Below are 11,171 nucleotides of genomic sequence, written 5' to 3'. Positions count from 1 at the left end.
GAATTTTAAATGGTAGAAGCTTCTTGGGTTCAATTTAAATGTGTTGTTATCAACTATTGAATTGCTTTCGAAGCTGTTTGGCTACTCCCGTAACGCCCTTTTTCCTTTTCTTTTCAGCTTCTTCGATTTGCAGCCCTTTTCTCTTTTTTTTCCTTTTCCAGATTTAGCTTTTTTCCCCATTATGTATCTTTTGGCTGATTTTGTGGATCTTGGTTAGTGCGTGGGTAAATTACACTTTCGTACCTCAGGTTTGTGATCTATTTCAATTCCTTACAACATCTTCAAAGCATTTCACTTTCATACCTTAGGTACTATTTTATTTCAAAATAATACCTCCGTTACATTTTCCATCCATTGATTTGTTAAATGCTAACGTGGCTGCCACATATATGCCAAATGTCTGCCATGTGGCAAATAATATTTTTTTTTAAAATAAAAAACCTGAAATGAAAAAAAAAATTGAAACCAGTGCCTTCCCCTGCCCCACAGCGACCCTAACCCAGAACCCAAAAACTTGCAACAAGAAGAACAAGAAGAACAAGAAGAAGAGGGAGGAAAAAAAAAAAAAAAAAGCCCCTGTTCGTCCCACCCGAGCCACCCCTTTCTCCCATCCCCCATCACCCCTCCCAAAAATCCCCCATCACCCACAAAAATTCCACCCGAGATTAGGTGGATCTACCACAAAACTAGTCCAAAAATCATCTCAAACTCAAGTATTTTCAAAACCCACCCATACTGAAAATCACGAGATCCTGACCCCCGGGGGGGGGGAGGGGGGGAGGTGGGTCGCTGGGGGCGACGAACTGGGTTTGGGGTTTTTTTTTTCCTTCTTCTTCCTCCCTCTTCTTCTTCTTTTTCTTATTGCTGCAGTAGGTTTTTTAGTTTTTGGGTTAGGGATAAGGATGTGGGTTGGTGGGGAGGGGGAGGGATAGTGGGTTTCATTTTTTTTTTTTCCTTCTTTTTTTGAGAAAATTCAGGTTTTTAAAAAAATTAAAAAAATATTTTATTTGCCACATGGCAGACATTTGATAGCCACATGGCATATATGTGGCAGCCACGTCAGCATTTAATAGATCAATGGATGGGAAATGTAACAGATGTATTATTTTGAAATAAAATAGTACTTAAGGTATAAAAGTGAAATGTTTTGAAGATGTTGTAAGGAATTGAAATAGACCCCAAACCTGAGGTACGAAAGTGTAATTTACCTTCTTTTTTTTTTTTTTTTTTTTTTTTGAAAATTCAGGTTTTTTTTTTTAATTAATTTTTTTTTTGCCACATGGCATATATGTGGCAGCCACGTCAGCACTTAACGAATCCATGAATGGAAAATGTAACGGATGTATTATTTTGAAATAAAATAGTACTTAAGGTATGAAAGAGAAATGTTTTGAAGATGTTGTAAGGAATTGAAATAGACCCAAAACCTGAGGTATGAAAGTGTAATTTACCCTTTTTTTAGCTAATTATTTTAGGGTAAATTACATTTTCATACATCAGGTTTGAAGCCTATTTCAATTCCTTACAACATCTTCAAAACATTTAACTTTCATATCTTAAGTACTATTTTATTTCAAAATAATACATCCGTTACCATATATGCCACGTGGCTGCCAAATGTCTGCCACATGGCAAAAAAAAAAATTTAACTTTTTTTAATAAACCTAAATCTTCTAAATATTAAAAGAAAAAAAAAAAAAAAAAAAAAACCTGAACCCCATTCCTTTTCCCCTTCCCCGCAACCCCCAACCCAAACCCTAAATCCCATGTCTTCTCCGATCCACTCTTCCATGTTCACCTCCCCGACCCACTTCGTTTTCTCCACCCTAACACCCCATTCTCCCATCACCCACCCTTTCTCCCGTCACCAACCCTATCCATCAGCCCCCTGGATCTTCTCTGCCTTCACATTCGACAACACACTGCAGCCACCACGAAGCCTCGAGCTTCAGCAATCCCCGAGTTTAACAACACATTAAAGCCCCACGAAGCCCCGAAATCAACGACTTTGCTGCCGTTCTTTCTCATTGCTACCTCGCCAACATTGAACTTCTTCCCTACCATGACCAACATTAAACTTCTTCCCTATTTACAAAACCCAAATCCCCTTCCTTCCCCCTCACCTCTCTGTACCTCATATTTACAAAATCTCTTTCCGTAGAAGAAGAAGAAGAAACCAAACCCGTCCGTTCCCCCCCCCCCCCGGATGACCCACTTGCCTTCCCCCCCTGGGCGACGGTTGCAGGTATTTGGGTTGTGGTTTTGCAGGTATTGTGTTGCAGGGGTTTCTAAGAAAACCAGTGAAAAAAAAAAAATAGAGAAGTGATTAAAGGTGGGGGCTTTGAGGTGGGAGAGGTGGAGGGGGATAATTTTGGGGGAAGGAGACGCGTGGAGGCTGAAGACGGAGGGTGGCGGGGGAAGAGGCGGGAGAGGGGTGGAATTCGAAACTCAAATCCTATAGAGGGAGAGGGAAGGAGGGAATTAAAAAAAGGGTGTCAGGGAGTGTGTTGGGGTTGGTGTGGAGGAAGAAGAAGAGTGGGAGAAATGGGTAAGGGGGTGGGGTGAGATGTGGGGTTACGGGGAAGGGGATCTGGGTTCGGGTTTTTCTGGTTTTTTTTTTTTTTTTTTTTATTATTATTTTTTTTTTTAGGGTTAATATTATAATATTGTTAATGTATAAAAAAATTATTTTTTTGCCATGTGGTAGCCACATCAGCATAAATGTGGCAGCCATGTCAGCATTTAACAGACCATTGGATAGAAGATCTAATAGAGGTATTATTTTGAAATAAAATAGTAGTTAATGTATGAAAGTGAAATGTTTTAAAGATGTTGTAAGGAATTGAAATAGACCCCAAACCTAAGATATGAAAGTGTAATTTACCCATTATTTTAAAATTTTAAAATTTTTAATAAGTGTTTAGCCACGTCATCTTAAATGGGGACCCCATATTTTCCAAGTCATCACTTCACAGTTTACTTGACGGGTTTTCTAACAGATGTATGAAATTGAAATAAAATGATAAGTAAATATATGAAACTGAAATGTTTTAAAGATGTTGTAAGGAATTGAAATCGATCCCAAACTTAAGGGGGTAAAATGTAATTTACCCTTTTTATTAAAATGTGGGTGGAGAAATAGGATAATGTAATGAGTTTAGCATGACTCTATTAGAAAAAGGGGTGTGATATCCACACACCCCATTTTACTTTTCACATAACATTTTTCTAATAGAGTCCTGCTAAATTAAGATGAATTGAAAAAGATCAACAGATATAAATTATCAAGGGGTGTGTAAGAAGTAAAATGTGATGTGTGGATAGAACATCCCTAGAAAAATTATGCCATTACTTGTCCCTCAATTATAGGAACTAGTAATAGTCTACTCATGGCTTATTTGTAAGTATTTTGAAAATGACTGAAAGCGCATTTAGAAAAAATATTCTCAAGCTCCAAAAGCACTTGAATCGCTTCCTGCAAGAAGTACACTTCAAATGCTTTTTCAAGATTCACTTTTATTTAACAAAGAATTTATTCCACATATTTGAATAAAAAATCAAAGTGGACGGTGAAGTACTCAGGCACATGCAATCTGTGCAGCGATTTGTTGAGATCCGAAAGATTAAGACTTCTTGTCCGATTGCAATCTAATTGCAATCTCATATTCATTATATTCTAATGCAAGTCCTGGACACACTAACCAAAATTAGAATATTAAGATTAAAAATTGGTTAAGAAATATCATAGTGCCTTCATGTTTTAAGAACTCTTCAACTATATAAGTACCTCCAAAAGGAAAAACTCTCACCAATTTAATTTCCCAAATTCCCCACAATGGAAGCTCTTTCCTGTGCTATTTTAACCCTAGCATTGGTAGCTGCTCTATCCCTTCTCTCGAAAGGATTCTTTCCCCAACCCCAAAAGCTAAAACTTCCACCAGGTCCCAAACCATGGCCTATAATTGGCAACCTCAGCCTCATTGGCCCTCTGCCTCATCAATCCCTTCACAAATTGTCCCAAAAATATGGACCTATAATGAAGCTTATGTTTGGTTCTTACCCTGTTGTAATTGCCTCATCTGCAGAAATGGCAAGACAATTCTTAAAGACGCATGATCACATCTTTGCCTCTAGACCCGAAACGGCAGCTGGTAAGTACACAACTTACAACTACAAAAATCTCACCTGGGCACCTCACGGTCCATATTGGCGCCAAGGCCGGAAAATTTACCTTTCTCATTTGTTTAGCTCGAAAGTACTAGACTCTGTTGAGTACATCCGCGTTGAGGAAAACCGCGCTTTTCTATCACGATTATGTGCAGTGTCAGGCAAGCCAACTATGCTCAAAGAGCATCTGTCACGCCTAACCCTTAGCATTATAAGTAGAATTGTGTTGGGTAAGAAGTATTTTAGTGTGTCCGAATCTGAGACTTCGATAGTGTCCCTAAAAGAGTTTCAAGAGATGTTAAATGAGTTGTTCTTACTTAATGGGGTACTTAATATAGGGGATTGGATACCATGGGCTCAGTGTTTGGACTTGCAAGGGTACGTAAAGCGAATGAAAGCGTTGAAGAAAAAATTCGACCGGTTCCATGATCATGTGTTGGATGAGCACAAGGAAAATATGAAAGAAGTGAAGGATTTTGTGTCGAAGGATATGGTGGACTTACTGATGCAGCTGGCTGAAGATCCTGATATTGAAGTTAAGCTCAACTATGACAGTGTCAAGGGATTCACCCAGGTACGGATGCGTTTGAATGATGGGACAATAAATCCGCATGTACTTTGAACCTCTGTTATTTAACCTAACAAGTAAGATACTGATGGACATATATTACTGCATAAACTTGTCTAAAGTTTGTCTTCTTATAAATCAGGATTTAATAGCAGGAGGCACAGATACCTCAGCAACCACCGTGGAGTGGGCAATGTCTGAACTCATGAAACAACCACACCTCATCGAAAAGGCAACCGAAGAGCTTGACATAGTGATTGGGAGAGAGAGATGGGTAGAAGAGAAAGACATTGCACAGCTTCATTATATAGATGCAATCATGAAAGAGACAATGAGGATGCACCCAGTGGCAGTCATGCTAGCACCACATTTAGCCCTTGAAGATTGCAATGTGGCAGGTTATGATATTTGCAAGGGAACTAGGGTTTTCATAAACACATGGAGTATGGGGAGAGACCCTTCACAGTGGAATGCACCAGAAGAGTTTAACCCAGATAGGTTCCTAGGGAAGGCAATTGATGTGAAGGGACAGAATTTTGAGCTGCTGCCTTTTGGGTCAGGAAGGAGGATGTGCCCTGGATATAGCCTTGGACTTAAAATGATTAGGTCTAGCTTGGCTAACTTGTTGCATGGATTCAACTGGAAGTTACCTGACAATGCGACAACAGAAGATTTGAGCATGGAGGAAGTTTTCGGATTGGCAACGCCTCGGAAGTTCCCGCTTGTTGCAGTTCTGGAACCTCGGCTCCCACTCTATCTTTATTAGTTAACGGCTACTCGCGACTGACCTTATCACTGCTCTTAAGCGACTGATGGTGCTCCACCACCGCCTCGGGGACCTATCATGATTTTTCTATTTTGTAACCAGATTCAAGTTTGAAATTTCACTTAGTTTACACCTCAAGGAAACCTTTGTATCATTTTTTATTTCACCAGCATAAAAAAATTAAATAAGAAAATGATTGTCTTCGCGATTGGGGACTGTCCAAAAGAAGATGGATAAAAGAATCAATAATTATCTTTCACCTTAGTTCTTCCCAAACTGGCAGCATTAAGGATATGATGACACCTATTTTTAATTTTCATGGACTTCTGGCTTGGAGCTTCAGTGGGAGGGATGGAGGGTAAAGGTTTGGAATGGAAGGATCAAAACAATTGCAACTTAAGAAGGGAACAATTACTAAAATAAACAGAAATTATACATAAGTTGCACACTTCAACTGTCACTACGGTTGGGTGATATTTCTCTTCACTTGAAAGTAAGAGGTCTTAGGTTCGAATCTCGTGAATGGCGAATTCAATGCTAAATTAGGTTCCTCATTGTATGGCTTAACCGAACTCATTTTTTCCTTAAAATGAAAATATCGATCTATTAAAAAAAAAAAAAAAAAAAAGAATAGCATTACTCACTTAGCATTCTCCATTTGCTTTCCTTTATCAGAATTATGGTGCATCATTCCTGTTAAATATTTTTAGTGCAAAAATAAAACGCAAAACAATTTTTCGACATTAAAATATTCTATATTATTTTTTATTTTCACCGACCCCATGTCTTCCATTTAGAACAAGATAAGTGTGTGAATAAAATAATAGGAAACGAGATCTCTGCAAATATTCTGGCAATCTATGAAGAGCATCATTTTTCAATTGACATGTGTGTTATCTACACATTTTATTTTACTTTTACATACCTTTTGATAATTTATATCCGTTAATCTTTTTCAATTCATTCGATCCGACGACTGAAAACTAAAAAAGTGCATGAAAAGTAAAATAAGATGTGTAAATATCATACCCCTTTTAATATTGAGGGCAAACATGTACATCTCCACTACCTCAAGTAGTCGATCTTTCAATAATTCTAATGTCAGACTATAGAATATTTATATGTGTGAGATTGGCTTAATTTTCACGTGGCCTTCATGGTCCATGACTCCTGATTCATATTGCACCGCCATAATCAATTAAGTAGGGGAGTTTGTCTTTATTCCAAAAAGCAAAATAATCTACGTGCATGTGACGTGATGTAACTTCGTCAAATGAGGTGCGAATTTAGTAGTACGATGCACGGTTCGGCAATATCAGTTTTGTAGGATTCTCGCCCCCCACCCCTTCTTTTTATTTTTTTAACCTTCTTTTTTTTTCTTTTTCTATTTGAATGGTTACGGTTAAATTATGATAACATCTTATATTAATTTTTTTTATGAAAAGAGAAAGACAAAATATAGAATGTGAGAGAAGAGAATGGAAGGGGAGAGAATCCTAGTCCCGGTTTTTCGGCCCTTCACACTTCAATCGAGAAACTTGAAGATATCAAGCCAAAATGGTTTAATTTCCTTAACCATTCGACTTATTAACCAAACTTGGTTAAAAAAAAAAAATAATCATTACTTCTGATAAAACTTCTTGATTTTAAATAAAAAAATTAATAACCTTTCGTTATTTGGAAGCCCAATGGTTGCTAGATAGCCGGAAAATAGGTTCAAAGGTGACTAGTCCGCAGGAAAACTGGAAAACTCACAGGAAACTGGGTAAACTTTAAACGTTCATAACTTCTTCAATACTCAATGAAATCGAGTGATTCAAAAACAAAAATCATATTTCTCAACGAGACGAATAGAATCTTACCTTTATCGATGGCTAACTCGCCGTGGTTTGCCGGAAAATGGCTTGAAGAAGTTATGAACGTTTAAGAGCTTCGAGACACTTAACGAAGTTTTTAACGGAATGACCAAAATAATGAATGATGGATAATCTCATGGACCATTTATATTGATTTTCAGTCTCAAGAGTCAAAATAATATGTTATGCAAATCTCATGGATCATTTTGGTTAAAAAACCTCTAAAGAAAAAAGAAAAAGAAGACAAATGCAAGGCAATAGAGATTGGCCACCCAGTTTAAGATAAAGGCCTTCACGGCTTAATTTTCTAGGTCTGGGTGTATGATTGGTCTAATTTTCACGAGGCCTTTATGGGTGCATAATTCATGATTCATGTTAAATCGCCATAATAGATGAAGTGGTGGAGTTTGTCTTCATTCCAAAAAAGCAAAATATTGATGTGATGTGATGTGATGTGATGTGACCTCGTCAAATGGGATGCCAATTTGATAGTACGGTGCATGGTTCGCCAAAATATTTTTTTTTTTTCCGAGAAACTTGAAGATATCAAGCCAAAATAGTTTAATTTCTTTAACCATTCGACTTATGAACTGAAGTTCAAGGAAATTGAGAGCCTTATTTGGACTCGATTTGCATTATTCACCCTTTAGGTTGAGGTTGTTGGATGAATCCAAAAAAGAGATTTTTCTTGATGTTACTATTAAAATTTTCACACGTAAAATTTTAATAAACGTGTTTAGTTACTCTTAATGATACTTCAAAATGATGAGTCAAATATGAGTCCCGAACTATCTGACCCACCATCGAAGCCATGAAATCCAAAACTATAGGCACGAGCAGGCAAAACTGAAAAACAGCCGATAAAACCTTATGGGTCCATGATTCATAATTCATGTTGATGGCCAAAATAAATGAAATGGCAGAGTTTGTCGTCATTCCAAAAAACAAAATATTCTATGTGCATGCAAGGAAAAAGTGCTAACGCTATCGGACAGCGGAGGCCTATCATCTGGATGGGTAGGTGGAAGCTTAGGCAGACTAATGATAAAATCCTTACTTTTTAAAATTACAATTTTTAATAAGTAATCAACTCTTAATAGGAATATAAAAGATATTTTTAGATTTACTAGAATTTATACAATCATATTCCTAATATAATAGAACTGCAACACATTCTCTAATTTATTTTATTTTATTAGAATTACGATACCTCATTCATGTTAATATTTTTATAGCAAAAAAATAAAATCCAAAATACTTATTTTGACATTAAAATTTAATATATTCAAAAGAAAGTATTATTGGTACTTCAAAAATCTCATTCTACATTCCTTATAAGTGTATTTTTCTTTCCTAATATAAAACGTTTGAAGTATAAAATGAGATTTTTGAAATGCTAATAACAATTCCCTATTCAAAAACTCAAAATACACTAATTTACTGTTCATCAAAACACTGTAGTTCCAGTTCATTCCCCGATTAGTTTCTCTCATTTCATGTTTGCCACTAACCAAAAATAGCCCTTTTTGACTCTGGGATCGCAGTCAGACTCACAGTCGCTGCCAGTTCTCTTCGTTTCTGCTGCGGCTGCAATTCAATTTCTTCCCCTTTTCCCTGAACTAGAAAAGGTTTGTTAGAATGTTGTACTGAAATTAAAACGTTGTTAGAATTACTATTGTCTCATGTCGTATCAACAAGTGGTCGTGCCGGAGTGGTTATCGGGCATGACTAGAAATCATGTGGGCTCTGCCCGCGCAGGTTCGAATCCTGCCGACCACGTTTTTTTTATTTTACTTATTTACATATAATGTCTCGTCTAATTTCATTTCAACGTTTGGAGAAGAAGATTAGATTATGAATAGTTTAAGCTTTTCTTTATGCATTAATCAATTGTTGACATGTATGAATCATTAAATGCATAATTTTGTAAAGATCACAACTAGTTTGAAAATTTGGGTGATTAAATTGAGAGAATTATCGACATGCATGAATCATAAATACTTAATTTTGTGTTGCTTACCCATTGCTTTTTGGCTCAATGTTGTAGTTTTCATGGGGTTAATTACCTTTCTGACTAAAAACATAGATAGCAATGTCGACATGTATGACTACAACGTTTGGAGAAAAAGATTAGATTATGAATAGTTTAAGCTTTTCTTTATGCATTAATCAATTGTTGACATGTATGAAGCATTAAATGCATAATTTTGTACGGATCATAACTAGTTTGAAAATTTGGGTGATTAAATTGAGAGAATTGTCGACATGCATGAATCATAAATACTTAATTTTGTGTTGCTTGCCCATTGCTTTTTGGCTCAATGACCACGTTTTTTTTTATTTTACTTATTCACATATAATATCTCGTCTAATTTCATTCCAACGTTTGGAGAAGAAGATTAGATTATGAATAGTTTAAGCTTTTCTTTATGCATTAATCAATTGTTGACATGTATGAATCATTAAATGCATAATTTTGTAAGGATCACAACTAGTTTGAAAATTTGGGTGATTAAATTGAGAGAATTGTCGACATGCATGAATCATAAATACTTAATTTTGTGTTGCTTGCCCATTGCTTTTTGGCTCAATGTTGTAGTTTTCATGGGGTTAATTATCTTTCTGACTAAAAACATAGATAGCAATGTCGACATGTATGACATTTGTCATTGTTAGGTCGTACGACATTATTTTCCTTATAATCTAAATGATGGCCAATGCAATGTTTTTTGTCCACTTAATTTAACATAATTATTCAAGTTGTGTAAATCATGCAGGTTATTTCATATGAGTTAGGTTTGCCCCCTTCAATTATTTCTCTGGTAAAATTGTGTTTCATGTTGCAAATTAGGCCATGATGTCAACTATACATGCACATTTTTGGATCGTTCATGATTAAAGCCACACATATCGCCGGAGGCACGGAGACTTGACAGTGACTATTCACTGAACAAGCGAAACAAACACTGCTCGTCAAAGACTAAGAGCTCCCTACAAATATTGGGGGAGAAGTGTGGAAGAAACAAGACTTGCAAGCTAGGGTTCAGAAGAAAAACATGAATAACGAACTAGGTTCAGAAGAAATTACTAGCAAGCTAGGGTTTAGGCAGCTTTTACAAATTACAAAGTTTCTGGTAAACAGGTGTTAGCTAGGCATCGATGACTAGGTTTAAATTTCATCACCTAGTTCTGCATCTATTTGAAAACCATTATCTTATCCTTTTATAACAAATTCATTGGCTACTGTTTGTACCATACTTCATTAACCCTGAAACTATCAAATAGTGGTCAACTTTATACCTTTAGGAACCTACTGAAACATTCATGTTGAGGCACTTCTACTGAAGAACATGAGTTTCTTTCCAGCTAGAATACCAAACACAATGTCTAACATAGAACAAAGCTCCTAGAGTCCACATGGACCACAAACAAAAATATGAGACTCTTCAACTATAAAGGGAGATCATTCTCCCACAAATAAACTTCTTCAAATCTAGGATTCACTAGTCCATTATTAGAACTCACTAATAATGATTATGGTTAAATCTTTGTATCATGTAAACTCTACATTATTAATGAGAACTCCTCTATTTTCGTAGATGTAGCCCAACTTAGAGTGAATCACGTATACCTTGTGTTTGTTTCCCTATCTTTTAACTTTTTATATATTATCTTCCCTTGGTGGCTGAAGCAACTTGGCAAAGGTCACAACTTGATACTTTACATTGTTCCAAAATCAATCCAATTTTGTACATTAACAACTACAATTTTATGATGCATTTAGATTAGATGATGGGTTCTGCTCCCACCTGAA

General features: G+C 36.3%; 1 protein-coding gene and 1 non-coding gene across 3 annotated transcripts; both read left to right on the top strand.

Annotated features, from left to right (window-relative positions):
• The first annotated feature begins 3,821 nt into the window (after positions 1-3,821).
• On the top strand, positions 3,822-5,709 carry LOC137717060 (dimethylnonatriene synthase-like). Of its 2 annotated transcripts, XM_068456381.1 has the most exons (3): positions 3,822-4,151; positions 4,506-4,741; positions 4,878-5,709. In XM_068456381.1, the coding sequence occupies exons 1-3, from the start codon at positions 3,836-3,838 to the stop codon at positions 5,499-5,501; spliced, it is 1,176 nt and encodes a 391-aa protein (XP_068312482.1). In that variant the 5' UTR covers positions 3,822-3,835; the 3' UTR covers positions 5,502-5,709. The 2 variants fall into 2 exon arrangements, with proteins under 2 accessions (XP_068312482.1, XP_068312478.1); XM_068456377.1 differs by having other exon boundaries at positions 3,822-4,741.
• A 3,345-nt stretch (positions 5,710-9,054) lies between these two features.
• TRNAS-AGA (transfer RNA serine (anticodon AGA)) lies at positions 9,055-9,136 on the top strand. Its single transcript has one exon. It is a non-coding gene; the product is annotated as a tRNA-Ser (tRNA).
• The last annotated feature ends 2,035 nt before the right edge of the window (positions 9,137-11,171 follow it).

Source organism: Pyrus communis, chromosome 1 (assembly GCF_963583255.1).
Source record: "Pyrus communis chromosome 1, drPyrComm1.1, whole genome shotgun sequence".
NCBI classification, from domain to species: Eukaryota; Viridiplantae; Streptophyta; class Magnoliopsida; order Rosales; family Rosaceae; genus Pyrus; species Pyrus communis.
Note: the sequence above shows the minus strand (reverse complement) of the source record. Positions and strands in the feature narration are given on the sequence as shown.

What these genes read in the sequence shown, in the direction of transcription:
- LOC137717060 (XM_068456377.1), top strand. Translation starts at nt 3,836, where the DNA reads ATGGAAGCTCTTTCCTGTGCTATTTTAACCCTAGCATTGGTAGCTGCT. An exon ending in GTGTCAAGGGATTCACCCAG is followed by an intron (nt 4,742 to 4,877) that starts GTACGGATGCGT and finishes CTTATAAATCAG; the next exon opens with GATTTAATAGCAGGAGGCAC.